We start from the raw sequence: 21,436 nt of genomic DNA, 5'->3' as shown, positions 1-21,436 counted from the left end.
GAGTAAGAGAAACAGCTGACACTGAGCATACAGTAGGTACTCCACAATATCTACACGGCAGACCTTGCAAAGGAGCTAATATAAAGGCAAATTATAGTTCCTTTTTAAATGCAGGTGTAAAGAAAAGCATTAGTAGCCTATTAGAAAATTAAAAGCAGTAAGAAGGCAGCCATCTTTGATTTGTGATGTCATTTTTGACGCTGGAAAGGGTGCCGTGACATTCATTACTAATCACGAAATCTGTTGTCCTCAATGTGACCGGAGGGGGTAACCAGGCTCTATAATAAAGGCCAAGCCCGTTTTGGTTACCCCTTCTCCGTGTATAAGGGTCCAAGAGAGTTAGCTCTTGGGCCCAGTAACATTGTATTACTGCATTATACTGTCTGCAATAAAACCATTGTTTGTGTTTTTCCCTTTCTGGGCATGCAATCAAGCAGGGATTGCTAGGATATGAGTTTCAAAGGGGGTTAACGGAGGAACCGTTGACAGAATGTGCCTAGGAGGTTGGAGTCCGGAGTTGCCGGTCCCCCCATAGATGTACCCGGGAATCATGCCTGATTCTCGGATACATGTAGGCACATTGTCCCGGCAAAATCTCCCCTTGAAAACACAAGCGCGACTCACCGCTAGGGTACCCTGCTTCAGCACAGCCCAGAAAGGAGAATGAGGCACAGGGATAAATATGTATTCCTGTAGCTGAGGGAATCCCTAGGTTAAGGGGGGTACCCCAGCTAGTGCCTAGGTGACCCACAACCAGTATAGCGTTTGTGGGTGCCCCAACCGTATATAAGGTTGAGGAGGCTCTGCGAGTCCAACCTGAGTCACAGGGAAAGTGTGTGGGGAAATAAGGCTGGCAGAAATAAAGAGACAACATTTTTCCTTTCCTGTTACCTGTACCCCAAGACTCAGAGTGTATTACAATATACTTTAATGTAGTTTAATATGTATTTATATTCGGAACCGATGTCCAAACAGCAAGCCTGTGCAAACCCATAGGTGCCGGTAAGTCTGCTGGATATCGGAGTTCAAAGCAGCCAGAGGATGCCCAGAGGTGTAAACAGCATTTGGTCAGCGGGGAAAGGTGGAGTACTAGGTCCGGAGATCAATGGCAGTCCTCCGGGTTGCCACTTGTTCTGCCAGACCTAGTGGAGCCTGCCCAGCGGGTGGCTTTGGGATGGCTGGGGGGGTATGTGGCAGGCTTGACATGCCCCTTAGCTGTTTCGAATTTCCTGCTGACCCGGCTTTTCTAGCCGGCTCGGCTCCGATTGACTGCTTGGGAAAGTTCCCACGCGCTGATTGGCTGTCCGCTCTGCTTTTATTTTATGAATGAAGCAGAGAATACTATAAAAAGCCCTGAGCCAATCATATTGTGTGTTCCCCTTGAGTCTGAGCTGCAAGGACGGGCAGGCTTTTCAAAGATGCTTTGTTTGTAATAGCAAAGCAACCGGCTTTGATTTCAAGCCTGAAAAGCCTGCCCGCCAGATACTAAGGCCTGACTTTTGCGCCCAAGTTCTCAGAAACGAACGTAGCGACGCGGCTGGGATTTTATGCCAATTTGCGTTCCAGGAGATTTGGGCTGACTCGCGGTCAGGAGGGACCAAGTTCTCAGAAGAGAACGTTGCGATGGTGTATGGAATTTTATGCCGATTTGGGTTCCAGGAGATTCCGGGCTAAGTCCCGGTCAGGGTAAAACTCTCCCAAAGATGTCGCTGCATCTAGGAAAGTCTAATTTTCAACCCCAGCCCCAAAGTAAGTGTGTCTTTTGTGTTTCATTGTGTGTAAGCGAATTTATGCCGAATAAATTACAATTTATTTCTCTACCTTGTTTTGCTCAATGAATGATTCCGGTAAAAAGGTATAAATAACCTGGTCTCCCGTGACACTCAATGCTGCCATCTAAAACATTACGTAAAGAAGAAGGAGGAACCCGAGGGATTAGCAATACATTTCCATGCCATAGATAATATCACAAATCAAAGGAGGTGTCTTCTGTCCAGGTGATGAAAGATTGAAAGTACAGAAAGATTCTTATCACCACTATAGAGTGCAACACGATTTTAATCAGGTGGGAAAATATTTTTAGGTACTAGTAATGCAGTTTAAGAGGGAGAAAAAGAAGCAGAATGAGAAACTCTGAGTGCCTGGATTGCAGACAGAATGCTGCATTGCTCTACACACACATAAAATAAAAATGCATTTGCACAATGCTCTGTAATACATCACTAGCCCTGAAGCAATAAAAAGACAGCCATCTCTCTCACTCTGTGTGTGGCCATTAAGGGAACTACACTACTAAGGGACATACTGTATTAGTTTTGTCCTCTTTTCCCTGCAGATTTTCAGGGCTGAGTATACATTGCTGGTCCCAACTCAGTGTCAAGTTAACACAGACTCCCCTATCTCCATCAGTCCAAACTGCTCCTTCCCTCACCCAAAACTCACACTGAAGCACAAAGACCAAGCTGTTTACACATTCTGGAGCTTTTGCTGTTGCCATGGAAACCCAGTCAAATGCATCCTACTGGGATGAGCAAGTTCAAGATAATAATGCACACAGCTATAACAATCATACACACAGCTATAACAATCACACACACAGCTATAACAATCACACACACAGCTATAACAATCACACACACAGCTATACCAACCAAACACATGCACATACAGTAGATAAAACAACCAAACACACACAGCTATAACAACCAAACACACACACACACACACACACACACACACACACACACACACACACACACAGCTATAACAACCAAACACACGCACACAGCTATAACAACCAAACACACACCCTCAGCTATAACAACCAAACACACACAGCTATAACAACCAAACACAGACACAGATATAACAACAACCAAACACACAGACACAGATATAACAACCAAACACACACAGCTATAATAACCAAACAGACAGACACAGATATACTGTAACAACCAAACACTCACACACAACTCTAACAATCAAACAAACACCCAGTGTTGAATTTTAAAAAATGCCACCCGTTGGCACTTACAGTACCTAGAGTCACCCTCCTCCTCCAGCGCCGCTCTGTTCGTTACCCATAGCAAAGTGACGCCGTGTGACGTTGCCAGCCATGCATGCGTTATCGGCGCTTGCCTGCTGCTGGTGCTCATGCTTGATTGGCACTTGCCAGCCGCGCATGCACAAGTGCGTCCAGCAAGCGCCGATTGCTCATGGACACGAGCAGTCGGTAAGTGGCTATCGCGCGCATGTGCAGCTGGCAAGTGCCAATCACGCATGCGCGTTCGGCACGCGTCCCCAAATTCTGCTGCTCCTAAATTCTGCCGTCCTATCCCCAGGCCTATCGGGCCTAATGGGAAATCTGCCAGTGCACACACCGCTATACTAACCAAACACATGCACATACAGTAGATATAACAACCAAGCACTTGCACAGCTATCAGGGCCGCCAACAGGGGGAGAGAGCTAGGACAAGTGTCCCGGTGGCTGTGGCCGGGCCCAGCTTCTGCGTCCCGCTGTCAGGCCTCCGGCTGCTGCCTCTGCGCATGCCGTCCTCTCTCTCCCGCTGGAAGCTGGGTGCACCCGGAAGTCAGACTCAGCTTCCGGCATGCACTGGCAGGAAAGAGATGCCCGGCGTATAAAGAGGCAGTAGCTCAGAGCCGGTAGCAGGGGCCCGGCGGCAGCAACCAGAGGTAAGTGGTGGTGGTGAATTGTATTTGTGTGTGTGTAGATGCATTTATATTTGGGGGGTAATTGAATTTGTGGTTTGGGGTAATTGTTTTTTGGGGGCGTGGTGATGGTAATTGTATATGGGGGGGGATGGTAGTAATTTGTATCTGGGGGGTTGTGGTGGTGTTTGTATCTGGTGGGGGGGTGTTTGTATCTGGGGTGTGTGTAGTGTGTCTGTATATGGGGGGTGTAGTGGTGTCTGTATTGGGAGGGGGTATTGCGTGTCTATTGGGGGAGTTGTATGGGCAATGTAGGAGTGGGCTTTGTATGGGTATTGGGGGGAATTGCGTGTGTGGTCAGGAGAGGTGGGGGAACTAAGTGTGAGAAGGGAAGATTGAGGGAGCGGTTTTGAGTGAGAGGGGGTAATTGAGTGATAGCAGAGGGGGTAGGGAGAAGAGAGAGAGGGTGTTAAAGAGGGAGGGAGAAGAGTGAGAGACAGAGGGGAGGGAGAAATACAGGTGTGAAAGGGGAGAGCTCGCCGGGCTGCCGACACGGGGGGAGGGGGGGGCGAAGCTCTAGTCCTGGGCTCCAAGAGATGACGACAGCCCTGACAGCTATAACAACCAAACACACACACAGCTATATCAGCCAAACACTTGTACACAACAATAACAACCAAACACACACACACAGCTATAACAACCGAACATCCCTGTTTCTCTCCACATGCTACCCTCCTCACCAGCTTCTCTCCACATGCTACCCTCCTCAGCAGGTTCTACCACACATACTCCTCTGCAGCTAATGTCTGCCCTAGATGTTCCAATTCCACCACTCCTTCTCTCTCTCCCCCTCCCACCCCTCTCACCCCACCCCTCTCTCTACCCCCCCACCTTTCTCTCTGCCCCCCACATCTCTCCCCCCACATACCGCTCTCTCCCCCAAATATTTCTCTCTCCCCCACACCTCTCTCCCTCCCCCTCACCTCTCTCTCACGCCACACCTTTTTCCCTCCCCCCAACACCTCTCTCCCTCCCCCCCACCTCTCTCTCCCACCCACCTCTCTCTTCCCCCCCACCTCTCTCTTCCCCCCCACCTCTCTCCCTCCCACCACGCTTTCACATCCACCTCTCTCTCTCCCTCCACCTCTCTCTCCAACCTCTCTCCCCCACCTCTCTCCCCCACCTCTCTCTCCCACCTCTTTCCCCCCCACTTCTCTCTCTCCTCAGACCCCACACACCTATCTCTTTCCACCCCACAGCTCTCTCCACCCTCACACCTCTCTCCCCTCCTCCCACACCTTTCTCTTTCTCTCTCCCCCCTCTCTCTACCCCCACCTCTCTCTCTACCCCCACATCTTTCTCCCTCCCCCCACACACCTCTCTCCCTACACACCTCCCTCTCCCTCCCCCCGCACCTCTCTCCTCCACCAGGGCACTATCCAAGGGATATGATAGTGCCCTTGTGGAGGAGTCCATTTTGAAGGCAGCAGGATCAGATCGTAATGGTCTTCTTTTGGATTCCAAAAATAGACAACTGGTTCAAAGACCTGTCAAAAACAAAATGGACGGGCGTACTGTTTTTTCTACGAAATTTAGTGGGTCATCACGCCCTATGGAGACCATTATTAGACGGCATTGGCCGGTCCTTATGGGGGACCCGGTTCTATCTGCGGACCTGGAGTCTAGGCCGACTATTATCTATAGGAGGGCAGATAGTGTAAAAAATATGCTGGCCCCAACTAAAATTCGTACTGATTCATTATCTTCTTTTTTGAAACCATCAGGGAACTATAAGTGTGGTAGAGGGAGATGCATCACATGCACCTTCATTGATTGTAAAAAAGATTTTCGTCTTGCTCCAGGTAGTCTCCCCCTATTAGTTAAAGGATTTGTAAACTGTTTAACCACACATGTAGTTTACCTCTTGACATGTGGTTGCTTCTATTCTGTCGTGGACACTTGTTTCCTGATGCTCATCATGGCGGTACGCTGGAGTACTATTAGGGGACTTAACCGGACTTCCTATTGATTGCCTGGAGTGATCGGGTGATCGTGGTTGCCAGCACTAGTGTTGGCTGGCACCTCTTAGCCTCCGGTGGTGTTTTATGCACTTGCTGCAGTAGTGAGTATTGGCGGACATCTATCTCCCCCATTTACCCCGGGTGACTACACGAGTTCACCAAAAGATACCTTTATATGAATTGTTCAATTTTCTATCATTGTTTACTATGCATCTATTTTATTAAAATTATCCCATTCTACATCCTGGAAGTTATTGCACTAGGGGGTGTGCTTTTCTCCTTTTTTCTTTTTATATATATATATATATATATATATATATATATATATATATATATATATATATATATCTTGATATATCCCAAATTTTCCACCGGCATGGGTACCCACTGGTTGTGCAAATTGAACTTAATGCGTGCTTTGATTTAGCTCAGGGTTATCTTTTGTTAGAAGATTTGTGGATATACAGTATGCCAAATTTGAGCTGGAGGATCAGCATAGGTGTGGAGCAGGGTAACTAGGATCATAACAATAAGTGCCTGGGAAGTTGCACTGGGGAGATAGTAACCCTCCACAGAAAAGCATATAGCAAATGGAAATATTACTGTATGCACATTTGCATGTCTTAGACAGGTCTGCAACCCTGCTTTTCACCATTATCACCCGGCACACAGCGCTTCCACTGCAGCAAGGGATTCTGTGAAATGACATGCAAATGAGCACACAGTGCCACCTTTTGCTTCAAAACCATTTAACATGGTCCCCTATAAGCTTAAGCTTACTGCATTTCACAGCTTTGAGCACAGCCTGGGTTAAGATGCATAGCCAGTAAACCCACCCACAGACAACTGTTTCAACCTTAATGGCTCTCCTCAGTGTGGGGTTGGTTATACTGGCTTTGCAAAATGAAGCAGGGATAGGTTTTACCACACTTAATTAAGTTATGGTGGGTAAAAAAAGTGACAAAAACCCTCCACAGTAAAGCATACTGTATAGCAAATGTAAATATTACAGTATGCTCATTTGCATGTCTTAGACAGGTCTGCAACCCTGCCTTTCACCATTATCACCCAGCACACAGCGCTTCCACTGCAGCAAGGGATTCTGGGAAATGACATGCAAATGAGCACACAGTGAATATATATATATATATATATATATATATATATATTTGGGGTGGTAATCAGCTTAGCTACCCACCCAGTTAGATGGCTGGAGTAAAGGTTTAGATATTCTCCAAAGCAAAGTAGGCCTTTATTTTGTTTATTTTGAGTGTTTTGCCTTGTTAAAGGAGCAGGTGCAATAAAGACGGGATTTAATTTCACCCTAATCGGTCTCCATTAAATATACCTCTGCACACATCTCTTACATATGGTACAAGAAGTTGGGATGAGAGGTGGCCCTTGAATCTTCAAAGGGCCCCGGGAGACTGTCTGTGAATTTTTTTGTGCTTTTGCCTGCATACAGTTCTTGTAACAGCCTGATAAACAAAACAAAGAATCACGTGCAGCAGTGACCAGAATTATAGGGCTACACATCCAGGCAGAAAAGCTACACTGCACTGGAGGAAGCCACAACGCCACAGTTATAGACAGGGAGGACTGCCCCACCACTTGTGAGAAAGAAAAAAACATGGGATTTTGAAATGGCCGCCCAGCTGAAGTCAAATACAGACTCTGCAAGACTGGGGAAGAAAATGTGTTCCTGGTGTAAGCGCTTCATCCTGCTGGAGCGAGCTCGGGGGCGAGCGCGTCAGTGCATCAACTGCTGGTGCGGGCTCGGGGGGAGGGAGCGCGTCACACTGTTGGAGCGCACTCCTACTGTTGGAGCGTGCTCCTTCCCTACCAAGAAAGGGAAGTGAAGGGAAGGTGGAGGGGGCCGTCACGTGCCACACAGGGAGTCCCGGCAGGCCACATGCGGCCCGCGGGCCGTATGTTGTGCAGGCCTGGCATAGAGTGAAACGTGTGCAGTGGCTATGCCCTTACCCAGACAGCACTCCCAGGACAAGGTTAAGGACAAAGAAGGATCCGATGATGATGAGCGGGATGAAGTACAGCCAGTTCCAGGTGGCTCCTAAGGCATCATTGGTCTGAAAAGGAACAGGGAGAGTGTAAGTGAAGATGTGGGATGTACCTGTGTGCAAAAAATTAGTTTATTATCACAAAAAATGACTGATATAGCACATTTTCAAACTCTATTCACTCCACTTCCCTGTGTGGCCACCATGGAATTTGATATATAACGGTGCATCATTTGGAAATATCCCTTAGAACATTTCACACTTCCAAAGCTCAAGATTAACGACTCATGACCCTGGATCTTAAACTGCTACCTACTCCAATAAATACATTATGTAGCAGATATAATATGAAGACACTAATTCATATTTAGTAAACAATAGACTTGATTTGGCCCAAGGGTGCTACATACATGAGCAACGCTTAATACATGAGGCCCATTGTCTCTTTAAGTCATTCCTACTTGGTAGATAGTATATGTAGCTCCTAGTCCTCTTTACAATCATCCAAATCAATGAGTAATCTAGTGCAGGTTGGCTGTTGTCTTACCACTAGGTGACCTATCGTTCATGAGCTATTTATATCTGAAGTCCCTGTATTTTTGTGACATGAAGCTCCTAATAAGCGCTGCAGTAACCATGACATACAGCTGTTTTCACTGTTAAATACTGGTTCCCTCCATGGCAGGAAGCTGCCCTCTTCTTAAATAGTGACATTTCTCCATAACAAGGGGTCTCCTGGTGCAGGACTCTTGCAGTCTGTACTGGTTTGCAGTATTTTTAAACCCCTGTAACCTTTTCAGTTAACCTCCTATTTTTTCCCTATTTGTTCCTTAAATTTTAAAAGCAATGTTCAATTTTCTTGCGTTATTATCAGGAATTAAACCTATTATTTCTGTATAGTATATAACAGTATACCCATAAAGTTACTACACTTTCTTTTTTTTTTGTTTCAATTTATTTTTATTGTTTTAGAGAGACATAACAAATATATAGTCTTGGAATACATATGATGTTTTAACAGTGTCACTTGTCCATACAACAAAGAGCATTAACAGTTCGTCATCTGAAATAAAATAATTGATATAACACGCGTCTCTCATGAGCTTAACAAAGGAAAGAGAAGAATGTAGAAAAGAAGAAAAAGAAGGGTGGGAGGGGAGAAGGGGGGGGGGGGTAGGACGAGCCCATTTGTCTGGTATTTCTATATTTATTTATATGGGGTCCCTAGTTTCCTGGCCATATTTCCCAAATTTTGTGAAATTTGTCAGTTTTCTGGTTCAACTGTGCTGTGAGGAGCTCCATCATCTTTATTTCCCTTAGTCTCCGTAAGACAGTCTGCCTAGAAGGTGCATTTACCTTTTTCCAGGCAGCCGCAATAACACAGCGGGCAGCTGTCATTACATGAGTGATCATCTTACTTTCTGCCGTTCCTAATTCATCTATTGGTTTGGCCAGCACCATGGTCAGCGGTTCCACCTCAACCTCCACCCCCAAGTACTCTCTGATCAATCTTTGTATCATGACCCAGAATACCTGAATTTTTGGGCAACTCCACCAAATATGAACCATATCTCCTTTTTGCCCGCATCCCCTCCAGCACAAATCCGGGAACCCGGGGAAGATCTTAGCCAGCCTGCTCAGGGTTAGGTACCAATGAAATAGAATTTTATAAATATTCTCTTTGATAGTGGTACAGATTGACGTTTTTGCAGCTACCTCCCAAATGTCCTCCCAGTCTTCTCTATCGATCTCTGTATTCAAATCTTCTGCCCATTTGATCATATAGCTATGTTGGGAACAACCCGCTGATCGCGCCAGACCCAGATATATCTCCGAAATCAGCCCTTTACAGTAATATCCTTTCCTACACAGTCTTTCAAAATTTGTTAAATCTTTGAATGCCGAATCTTTGGAGACTGATTGCAGGTAATGCTTAATTTGGAGGTAACCAAACACTGGTATATTTATGATTTTGTGTTTCTTCTCCAGCGCCTGGAGTGGTAGAATTATACCGTTATCTACAAAGTCGTCAGCTACCATCAGCTTTAACGTCTTAAATTTATTGAGTCTCTGTGGGAGCCAGCCTGGGGAGAATTCAGGGTTATAGAATATAGGGGTTAGTAGTGTTGGACTGGCTGTCAGACCATATTTATTTTTATTTCTAGACCATATCCGCCATGTACATTTCATTGCTCCCAGTTTTAATGTTTCCAAGAAGGTCTCTCCTCCCCTCTCGGTCCACATAGCAGCCGGGAGAGAGAGAGGTCTTGTATAGGTAGACTCAAGTCCCACCCAGCAACTGGTGGCTGGATCATTGTTCCAAATTATTGCTTGTTTGAGTTGGGCCGCCAAATAGTATTTAATGATATCCGGGACTGCCAAGCCTCCGCAATCTTTTGGGGCTAGCATAATAGATCTAGCTACCCTGGGTCTTTTATTTTGCCAGATAAATTGGAAAATTCTGTTTTGTATGTTTTTAAGCTCCGGCATTGGAATATCTATAGGAAGAGTCTGGAAATAATACAGGAGCCTTGGTAGGATATTCATTTTGATCGTGGCTATTCTTCCTAACCAAGATATCTGGTATTCGTTCCAGCTCTGGAGGTCCTTTTTTAGCTTCTACACTTTCAACTGGTAAAACATTAAGGCAGACAAGGTTTATTAGGGCTACAGTAAAATGAGAGCAAGCTAAAGTATTACACGATTACCCTGTAATCACAACAGAGGAGAGATTATAATATTGTATATGTGGAATTAGATTATTGCACATATTGTTTCAAAATTTACCTGTAAAAGTTGAAGAGAAAAATAACACTTGAATTTTTTTTTAATTAAATAAATTCTCACGATCCTTATAATATAATATTAATAAAAAAATATTAAATAAGTATTATTTATTACACAGAATGCTTTTTACAAAACCTATATATCATGTTCAGTTTAATTTTCCTCAGTTCAGTTTCATATTCCAATAGAGTTACACTGGAATTTCCTAGCACTGTTATATGCAGAATTATGCAGGACGTCTTTTACAATGGCAGGTACTGATACTCCTTCATCACATGCAATTGCAAGAGCTCTCATTCATTCCTTCGAAATCCCCTTGTTAACAGTATTGAGGTACATGAATGCCCACGTCAGCCCAAAGGTCCATATGGGACCTGAAACGCTGTCTTTCCACTGTTCTTGGTTGTTGTTTTAAATGAAGAACTTCATTATGAACTTGTGAGTAGAGTTCTACTTTGTGTCTCTGTCTTGGCTGCACACGCAGAATTCTCCGCGCCTGAAACTGTTTCCCCACACTTTGGAATTGCAGCCCAGCCCAAGCCATCTATAACCATTCTAGTGCTATGACTGCCTCTGCAATGTATTGATCCCTTGTTCAGTATTGAACAGCTTAATTGTATACACAGTGAGTTGAGCCACCAAAAGCCGCTATATTTATTTATGAAGGCCTCCGCAATTGCTTCTTTTTTGTCTCACCTGAAAGCAGATCAGAGTATGTGCGATTCTCCCACTGAGTGGTGATACTTAGGAGATGTGTGCAGAGGTGAAAACCGGAGACCGTTTGGGGGAAAATAAATGTAGGCTTTTATTTCGTCAAACAGCCATAAAGAAAAACAGGCTTTTTCTCAGCCCCGATGCAGCAAAAACAGGGTAGCAAAATAAAGGTAAGGGCTTCTTAGGCCACGGTTCAGTTCCCCAGCGTATTGGAGTCCATATAGGCCTGTACTCCCTGGTGTCCCTAGGATACGGACGTGTGGTCTGAACACAGACCAGCGAGAGACCCAGAATGCAGGAAGATCCAGGCTTTTAAATCCCTCTAAGGGCAGATCCATACAGCCTTCGCTCGCGTGGAGGCGTGCGCCTGTGTGACGTCCCCCACGTGAAGCGGGTGCTTTTTTTTGTCCATGCTAGACGCGCCGTGGGGGGCGTGTCTAGGGGCGTCACGGAGCTGGTTCGCCCTCATTGGGCAAACTGCTCATGTAACCTGCCCGTCGCGCCGAGAAATCAGTTTCAACTGATTTCTCACACAACACGCGCACCCTCCTGCCGCCCGCGCGGTCTATGCCTTAATAGCGCCCAATCTGATCGCGCCTCACGCGGATGCCTCCGCGCGCTCTGCGCCAGCATGGATTTAGTCTAACGAGCCACTGTTCTCAGGCTGAGATTAACCAGCTCACTGCTGGACTCAGTAGCTATACATAAGTTTTCCCTGCATAGCTATTAGACAGGGAAATTACCCTGTCACAGGGACAAACACAGCCTGCCTCCTATCCAGGGGCAGAATTAATGTTAAAATAGTGTCACTGAGATTGATTGAAAGCAAATCTAAATGCATTAAATCTGGTGGCATAGCTCTTTCGGACTATTTTAGAAAACATTCCAAAATATCTATTTCTATAAAACAGAAAGGGAATCTTTCTAAAATATTTTTTTTATTTTAAGAGGAGACTGGAACTACAAGTGTGTGTCAATAAAACAATCATTTTGGTATGTTTAAATATAACCCTATGTTTAAATATAACAAAGATGTGGAACGCCGTACACCCTACTACCATCACACTTAAAGCATTGCGTATACCCAGTTTAGGATGTGTCACTCTCATTTTCATCACAATGACAGTTTTACACACACCAGTTGTTCCAGTGATTTTAATGTAAGCATCTTCTTGTCATGGTCAGCTTCTTACACCCATCATTCTGGCTCAGAAACGGAAGAATCCTCTTAAATGTCTGTGTCACCATTAACATGGAAAAGTTTACCTTAAACATTTCAATGGGAGCGCCTTCCTATAAGACTGGGTTAATTTCACATGCATTGGCACCTCATCAAAATTCAATGGATGCACCTAAAAATCTGAAATCTTACTGATAAGATATATGCTGAGAACTGAGCAGACATAAAAAAAATCCCTGGTGGTAACACCAGGGCTGTCTTGATGACGGTGCCATCGGTGCCACTGCACCGAGCTTACAGAGGTCCCGCACTCTTCCCCACAACGTTTCAACTGATTGCCGGGGGAGAGCGCAGGGCCTCTATATGCTCCGGCATCTCCTCCTGCTCCTCATCTCTGGCATCCTCTCCTTGTGATGACGGGTCGCCATGACAACGTGACGTCCCATGCTGACGCGTTGTCATGACAACGTGATGCTGCGACGGCACATGGCAATGCATTGCCATGACAACGCAACGTCATGACAATGCGATGTAGCTGGAGGAGATGAGGAGCAGGAGGGAGATGCCAGAGAAGGTGAGAGGCCCCAGGTTCCCCCCCAGCCCTGATCCCTGCCAAACTCCTGGCCGGCCCTAGATCAACTTTCAATATGTCCGGATTTTAGTGTGAGAAGCATATGCAAGAAGAACATGAGCAGTGTAAACACAAAGCATGGGCACAGAGTATACATAGGCTGTGACCGTACAATATGAATGCAGCAGGCATGAAGATCAGCTCATTGCCTGGGCACAGTCCTCACACTGCTCCTCTCCTTCTTTAAGTGCTGACACAGAGCATTGAGGCTCCTGATGACAAGCAGCATGGAAGCGCAGCTGCTCACAGCATATCTGACACTCTGGAGCCTCTGCCAACACACATTCAGTGGCCAATTACATGAATTAACTGGAGGAGGAAAGAAAGGGAGAAGGAGGGACTAAGGAGGTTTCAGAGATAATGTGTGACGAATTAGGACAAGCAGAGAAAGCCTGCCCCATTACTGAGGTACGTGGTGGTGATCTGGTTGGCGCCAACACACTCCACCCATGCACCTGTAAAGTATATAGAGAGTAAGTAAAGGATGTCAGGTATTGCTGAAGGAGGAACTAGATATACAAAGAAACAGTGGCAGAAATTCTAGAAGAAGGAGAGAAAGGCAGAGGCTGAGGATAAACTTAAATTAATATCACACCTCTCCCCTGTGTGGCCACTTCTTAGAAATTCGATGGTAGAAAATAATTGAACAGCAAAGCCAACACAAGATCAACACACACGCAAATTCACTGAAACCCAACATTCCATTATTATTATCCTTTTCTTATATCATGTTGCATAAAGCCTGCACATCTTTAACTATTTCTAATGCTTCATTTACATTGGGGCTTTTACCCGACCACTATCCTTGCTGCCGAAAAATAATTTGACATGTAGCAAACTAAAAGTTTGACCTGTCAAGAGGAAATTTGGCCCAAGTTCCCCCTGGCTTGGGTCCTCTGGTTCAGTTTGAGCCCCTTCAATTCCTGAAACATTCACATGTGATACCCATGGCTAGTGCTTGAAGAGTGTGATAATAAAGACCCAAAATAAATAATAAAATAAAAGAAGCAACAATAAATATTTTGTCATATAGATCCTTTATGGAGGCAAAACACAGGTACAGTTTTTTTCCTCTTAACATATTCGACTTGAAACCACTGAGGTATAACTATTTCGTCCATTTTTCCTCATGTAAAAAATTAGAGACGTGCACTTAACCCCGTGTTTTGGTTTTGGTTCTAAAAATATTTCCGTGTTTTGGTTTTGCCAAAACTCATCAATAGGTTTTGGATTATGGAGAAATTGCTAAAAGTCATAACATCATGTCATCTGTATGTAAGTAATTAGGCCTTTGGCAAACTATTTAGCAAAACTATTATTAACAATAATAAAAAATGGGGTTTATGTATTTTTCCATGTCCGGAAAAGAACAGAATGAGGTAAAACAAAGACGGACAAGATTATTTAGAAAGACCATTCCAATGTAACAGAACATGTTGGTGACAGAGTGCATAAAGGATACTATTATCGTTTTGGCCTTGAGCACTCGCTCTTTCATGCAGCAGAAAATTGTGGCAGCAGTTACAATACTCTATGTACAGTATATAATATTGTCACAGGGCCCTCCCTCCCACCCTTCTGTCACAGATAAAACAGTTAGGACATATATACAAAACAAGCCAAGCTCTGTATCCACATGGGTGTTACGTCGGTGGCTGGCAATGATGTAGAAGTGCGGGTTTGTTTGGGACCCACCAAAATGTGAAAATAGTAAAAAAAATAACTAATGAAATTATGCCACTGGCAAAGTTAGCAACTGGCATTGACGATTATGGCGGTGGTGTGGGTGCTGGTGGTGGTAGTGACATGCTATGGGCACGATGGCAGCTTAGGCCCCAGCAGCAGCGTAGCTTGTGGAAGTCTCATTCTCAGGCTCTCTCCTGCTGCCGTGGCAGTAGTTACTAAACCCTATTATGCAGGTACAAATCACAAAAGTTACAAATACGTATAAGGTTTTCATAGAGGAAAAAAAAAAACAAGGGAGGATGTCTTTCGTCTGCCCCACATTTTGTGTCAGAGATGAAACAGTTAGGACATGCATACAGAACAAGCCAAGCACTGTACCCACATACATGTCAGGTCTGTGGCTGGCAATGCTGTACATGTGCGGGCTTGTTTGGGTCTTCACAAAAGTACCACGACCACAATGCCACTTTGGTAGAAATGTAATGAGTGGTATGGCTAACACTCTCTGAACTCGCTTCCCTTGTTGTTAATTCAAATGGTTGGGTTAGATTTGTTGAAGGAAGAATGAAGGGCACCAGGAACTTTTATAGTACAAACAGGAGCTTTATTAACAGCCGGCAATATTTCTCTTCACACTTTGTCACACTTGACTCTTCTTCTCTAGGTACCCCCATCTTAATACTCTAAGGAGGTACTTGTATGGCTTCTTTCTCTTTGGATTAGATGAATTGACCCTCTTCTGTGTAGCATCTAACATGTCCCATTGCTAGTGAGCCCTTGGAGGCATTGGAGGCATTGGCCGACATTCTATCTCCCGTTATCAATACCCTGGTACTGTACACTGACTGCTATGTCTGGGCAGACTGGGTCCGAGTTTGGGCCTCCTGATTGGGCCGATTCGACTATACCCTAAAGTTCCTATTTGGCAAACACCTTTTGGGTATAGGCGTCCTCGTATCTGAACAAATGGGTACATCATGGCCATTGCTAGGGATGCTATTTGAGTAGGGCACTTTCCCAAACTATTAAACAATAAACGGGGACAGATCAATTCTAGTACACATCTATACGGTAACATATTTACATTATTAACAGTGAGGCTCCTCCAACTGTCACTCCCTGGAGCTAGGGTTGCCGGACGTCCAGTATATACGGAATTGTTCCTTATTTCATTGATTTGTCCCGTTGTCCCGGAAAGGTCTGTTGGGAGGCATCATTGTCCTGTATTTTAATGCCTTGACATGAAATAACTGAACTTAAAATGACTGTAATGAAATGAGTGATAAAAACGTAATAGATTTCTACCTTTTCCGATAGATGTTACCTTACTAATTTATTAAAATAATAAAGTTAGGACACTGCCTGGTCATCTCATAATACCAGGACATGACATAAGTGTTACTTTTTCTCTTCACCGCTACTTGTTAGTTCAGTGCGCTTCTTTCCCCGTCCTGCCAAGCGCAGAGATGCTAAAAAGCAAAGAAAATAGCGGTCGAGGGGGAGATACCATTTAGCTCAAAGCATTTGCAAATAATTCATCTCTCATTATGATGTCACACTTTCATACTGGATTTTGGCGTCCCATATTCTAAAAACGTAACTCTGGTAACCCTAACCTGGAACCTAGTTCTAGAACCTTGAGACTGGCTATATATACCCGCGATTGTGAAACATCAAGCATACAATGGGCATGGCCTTTTTTCTGCCAGGTCACTCTATAGTATAGTCTATACCATGTGAGCCCAAACAGTTAAACCGTTAAACCCATTAACCCCTTACACTAAATAGTACTTCCTAGGGAGGCTACACTTACATAGTATAATCTCTTCTGAATTATTCAATTGGAAAGATATATTTTATCTCCATCCCTTTAGTCATATTTTAATCACTAAAACTTTTTTTCAGGTAATAGCTTACTGTGTGTGTCAGTATTATTGAATCAGTATGATTCTTCCCCCTTTATTCTCCTCTCTTTTTGATAGATTGATGTCAAGGTTTACATTCTTGGATATTGATCTTTGTGCTATGCACTTTATTCTATTTACTCCAGATTATCAACAGTCTTGTGCTGGAGATAACCATTGTAAATTGTTGTTTATCTTTGAGGACTTTGCAGCCCCTGTTCTCCTGGCACTTTATTAATAGCTGGGTCTGATATAAATATTATATATTCGGAATGCTGGTCCAAGATTATAGTTAGACATTTTGACCGTTCCAATCGTTTCTAGTTACCTCTCTTCAACCCCCCTCTCCCGAGAACCATGCAGCAGGGACCAAAATTAAAGAGGCAATCCAAGTAGGCTTTTGTTTTCTTTTCTTTATAACAGGATTGAAGCAGGGGGTCTCCGGAACTGAACCCCATTAATTTCAGCTCGAGGGACCACCTGCTTCCAGAGATACTTACCTCTGTATTGGGTGCCACTCCAGGGTTCATGCTATGGTTGCTTGTCAAAGCTCCCGTGCCCCGCGGGCCAATAGGAAGCCGTGACATCATCCGGTGCAGCTTCCCATGTAATGAGGACGCTTTAAAATGCAGAACTCTGCAGAGATACCGGCACCCCCTCCGGAGGTAAGTATCTCCGGAAGCAGGGAGTCCTGGAGCTGAAATAAATGGGGTTCAGCTCCGGAGACCCCTTGCTTCAAACCTCTATTAAAAAAAAAACCCTAAAAAAAAATGCATGGATTTTTCCTTTAAGTAAAAAATACAAGTATGCTGGTTAACTTGAGCTTCGGAAAGAGACCCGAGAGGCACCAGACCCCCGCAGCACATGTGCATGGGGGATGACCAACTTTACAGGATATGCAGGGGATGTTTACCATTGGGCCTCCCAAGGTCAGAAAAATAACCCCTCTGCATCCTTATTAACGTCAATCACTCAACGTGATTGTTTGAGGTTTTCTTCCTGGTACCCTGTCTCCCTACGTGTGAGCCAAGGAGGACAGTCTGGTCTATAATTCTCCTATCCTGGCTAGCAAGCACTTTGCTTGAGCCAGGCTTTCAGGCAAAACATGGCCATAGAGACTTCCCAGTCAAAGTTCCCTAAAACAAAAAAAATCTGCAACAAAAAAAGACACACGCACCTTTAATCCCACCTGTTACACTGGCGACACACTTTATTCGAGCTCGGCTAGTCACACGAATTCGGGTATACCCGGGTGTATTGAGGTTTGTGACTGTTTTCTGCCCGAGTGCATTGGGTTATTTTCCAGGCAGGGATTGAAGCATTTTATTCCCGCTGGCTGCAATACTGCACAGTATATATATATATACTGCATTACAATTCATGAATTTATGCCATCTGGTAGACACGCGAAGCATTGCAGCCTATTAAATCCTAATCATTATCATTTAACAGATCAGCCGCCCGTCAGCCAGGCATGAACCCAGGCTGGGAAGGCAAACGCAACGGGGCTTGTCAGAGGTGAGGAGCGGCGCATTCCAGGTATCTGCCAGGTACATACTGGGTATTTGCTCGAATAAAGTGTGTCGGTGCAGTAGGTAGGACAGAAAAACACTGACCAGGAGGAGGGACAGGATCATTATATACTGTAGAAAGTCATCCAGAAATCAACCTTCTGCCCTACCAAGAGGGAGGAGCTATACGGTTAACCGCACGTGTGTGTGATGCCGTAGGACGCGGAAGAAATATATACATTATATATACACACACCACACACACACACATATATATCTGTTGAGTAAAACTGCTATTTACAAGGATTGCCTCCTGCCGGACTCCACGGGTGAAATTAAGAAAGCATTTATATAGGCATATTAAAAAAAATTGTATTGTTGGAGATAAAGGGTCCCATGTATCAATTGAAGGATTGAAGTTCATATTTCCTTCCTATATTAAAATGCAAAAAAGCACCCTTACTTCTAATTTCAGCTCCGGGGACCCCCTGGTTACCGAGATACTTAACAGTGAAGTTGCTGCCGGTTACTTACCGGTTGTTTAAATGCCCGTGTCACGTAGACCAATAAGAAGCCGCGATGGATGATGTCGCAGCTGCCTATTGGTCTGCTTAACATGGGAGATTTAAACACCATTTTCTTTCCATGTTACCTAAGTGGTGTCTAATGGAATAGCACAGTTTAGTAAATATTGACAGGAACCTTTGTCTGTTATTTCGTTTAACTACTAAAGATCCAAAGATCAGTGTCCAAGTGGGTTAGTAGGACTTGTCAAAGGCCACTCGGGAACGAATGCCTCTCTTCTGTTAGTAAAATTGGACAAATGTAATCTTAGGTTGGGTGGGAAATACTGATCCAACTGGGATTACCCTTTAAGTGCTGGATGGTTGGAATGGAAAATTTGGATCCTCGCTTTCGATCTCATAACATTTTTGGTAGCTTGATCAAGGCACTTTTGTACTGTATTTGCAACTGGGTATGATGATTCAATTCCGTCTTTTTGTATTACAGATGTAGCAGATGTTATTGCACCCTAACGTGAAATGTATCATCGTCTTAACGTGCGCAGCATTGAAGACAAATGCGTTTTAGATGCTATATTCTGCATTAACGGAGGCAATAACGTTGACTACATTTGTGTCTGAAAGAAGAATGGAGTGTGTGGTTCACCTATGCGTAGCCAACAAGGATTAATCCCTTCAGTGCCGGAGGGGCCAGCAAGGCATTGCAAAATAAAACTTGAACGAGCTGGCAAACCGAACTGAAGACTAATCTCCAAACCTTCCTCCGATTGGCAGTATTCTTCACAGGTAAATAAACTGAGCCAGTGCAGCTAAGAATTCCACATACATCTCTTGGGAATCTTTTACAGTCAAGGATTTTTCTCTCACGTTGTCGGCTGCAGCGTGAGGAGAATGTGAACAAGACCGAGAGCTGCCTACACGCAGACTCTCAGAACAAAGGATTTACACTCAGAGAGGAGATGCAGAGAGCAACACTAAATACATTCATCTGGAACAGAGACAAGCAAGCAAACACAAAGCGCAACACAGGCATTGGCATGATTATCATCACACATACACTACACTCTGGTCTGTCCTCGCCAAGCTTTTGCTTCACCCAGCGTTCTTCATGATGTGTTAGTTATATAGAGCTGCACTTGTCATTAGGATGTATGCATACATCAGTATGATGACAAGTGCAGTGCTGCATAAATGATCTTATTCCTCTTCATGCTGAGACACACACAAAACTATTACTACCTAGGGCAGGAGCAGCCACAGTTACCGCTGATGAACACTGCACCTGTTTAGGAAAGTACAGCTGGCGCAGCACAATCATTTTAGGTGCTGATAGGCTCATGCCGTTTCCACGTCCCACTCCTTACATCGCTCATCGTTTACAATACAGGCACCATGAATCCTGACCATGCACAGCGTCAAAATCTACTGTGACGCTTGAGGCACATAGAAAGATTAAACAGATCATATTCCAAGAGAACAAGATTGCTGCTGATTTTATGACTTAATCTGAGCCTTCTACTGTTGCTACCAATATACAACATTTGAATCAGATTCAAGACGTTAAATAAAACTTTATTAAAGCATCTTCAATAAATTAGATTAATATAGTACATGCAGTAAAACAATCATTCTTGTTCAGCAATAAACCTGGGAAAGAAAACCCAGATTGATGTGGTCTATGTCCCACGGTAGTTATCTTAAACCAAGATCACCTGGTTTATTTCTCTGGCATCATAAAAAAAATAATCTATTTATTTTTGAATCACACACCACCTGCATTAATCCATTCAGCCAGAGATCAAGCCAACAGGACAGTTTAAAGAACCGCCAGATTCCTAGTGAAATCTTTATATATCTTGTGGCAACATACAGTAATGTGTTCATTTAGAACAACAGTTTGGTAGAATTTGTACCCAGCGATGGTACTTTGGTGGGTAGCTTTCTCACCGGTTTGTATAACCCAACAACCATTTTTATTGCAGTTGATCAAACTCCTAGTGATGCATATAATCAACCGCTGTCGCGCTTTTCTTCAATTACTATAGCATTTCAACCAAGATTTCAACCAAGCGGAAAAACACTCGAACCTGTTATTATTGTGTCAAAAATGAGATTAACTTCGTAATACAGCAGTATAGGTAATTATGATTTAACTTCGCAATTGGCAAACCTTATAAACGTAGAATATTTGAAGGATATCACCAGTTGTTGTGTTATCACACTTTCTCTCATAACATGGTACTTACATTGTACAGCACTGTGGTCCAGCCCTCCATGGTTATACACTGGAAGACGGTCAACACCGCAAACAGGATGTTATCAAACTGAGTGATTCCATCGTTGGGTCCAATCCATTCCCTGCACTCGTACCCAACCGGGCAGCGTGGCACTCCACATGGGTGAGGGGGATCCATTGGCTCCACGTCCCCTACTGAGATAGCATAAAAACACAGATATATCAGAAGTGGAAAATCAGCACATACCCCTTTGGCCCTAGTAAGTTAAATTCTGTAATAAATCCTCCATTGCCTTATCACCCTGCAGAACTGGGGTTTAAAGATTTGAATGTTATTCTATAATGAATATCCATGTTGAGATAACAGATGGCATATTATCTGGGAACAGCTATATATACAGCTCAACCCCGTTATAACGCGATCCGTTACAACGCGAATCCGCTTATAATGCGATGCAAGCGTGGCTCCCTATTTTCGTATTTATGAATACTTTACAACACGATTATTGGTATCTTAAATACTTTACTGTACAATGCATACAATTGT

General features: G+C 44.1%; 1 protein-coding gene across 1 annotated transcript in view; it reads right to left on the bottom strand.

Annotated features, from left to right (window-relative positions):
- Nucleotides 1-21,436, bottom strand: part of CACNA1E (calcium voltage-gated channel subunit alpha1 E) — a 132,039-nt gene that overhangs the window by 64,013 nt on the left and 46,590 nt on the right. The window contains exons 5-6 of the mRNA XM_075615479.1: nt 20,900-21,084; nt 7,682-7,785 (exon numbers count right to left, since the gene is read on the bottom strand). Coding sequence (XP_075471594.1) covers nt 7,682-7,785; nt 20,900-21,084 — 289 coding nt within the window. The remainder of the gene's footprint in view (nt 1-7,681; nt 7,786-20,899; nt 21,085-21,436) is intronic.

The sequence above is a fragment of the Ascaphus truei genome, chromosome 10 (assembly GCF_040206685.1).
Source record: "Ascaphus truei isolate aAscTru1 chromosome 10, aAscTru1.hap1, whole genome shotgun sequence".
In the NCBI taxonomy this organism is placed as follows: domain Eukaryota; kingdom Metazoa; phylum Chordata; class Amphibia; order Anura; family Ascaphidae; genus Ascaphus; species Ascaphus truei.
This window is presented reverse-complemented; position numbering and strand designations above follow the sequence as displayed.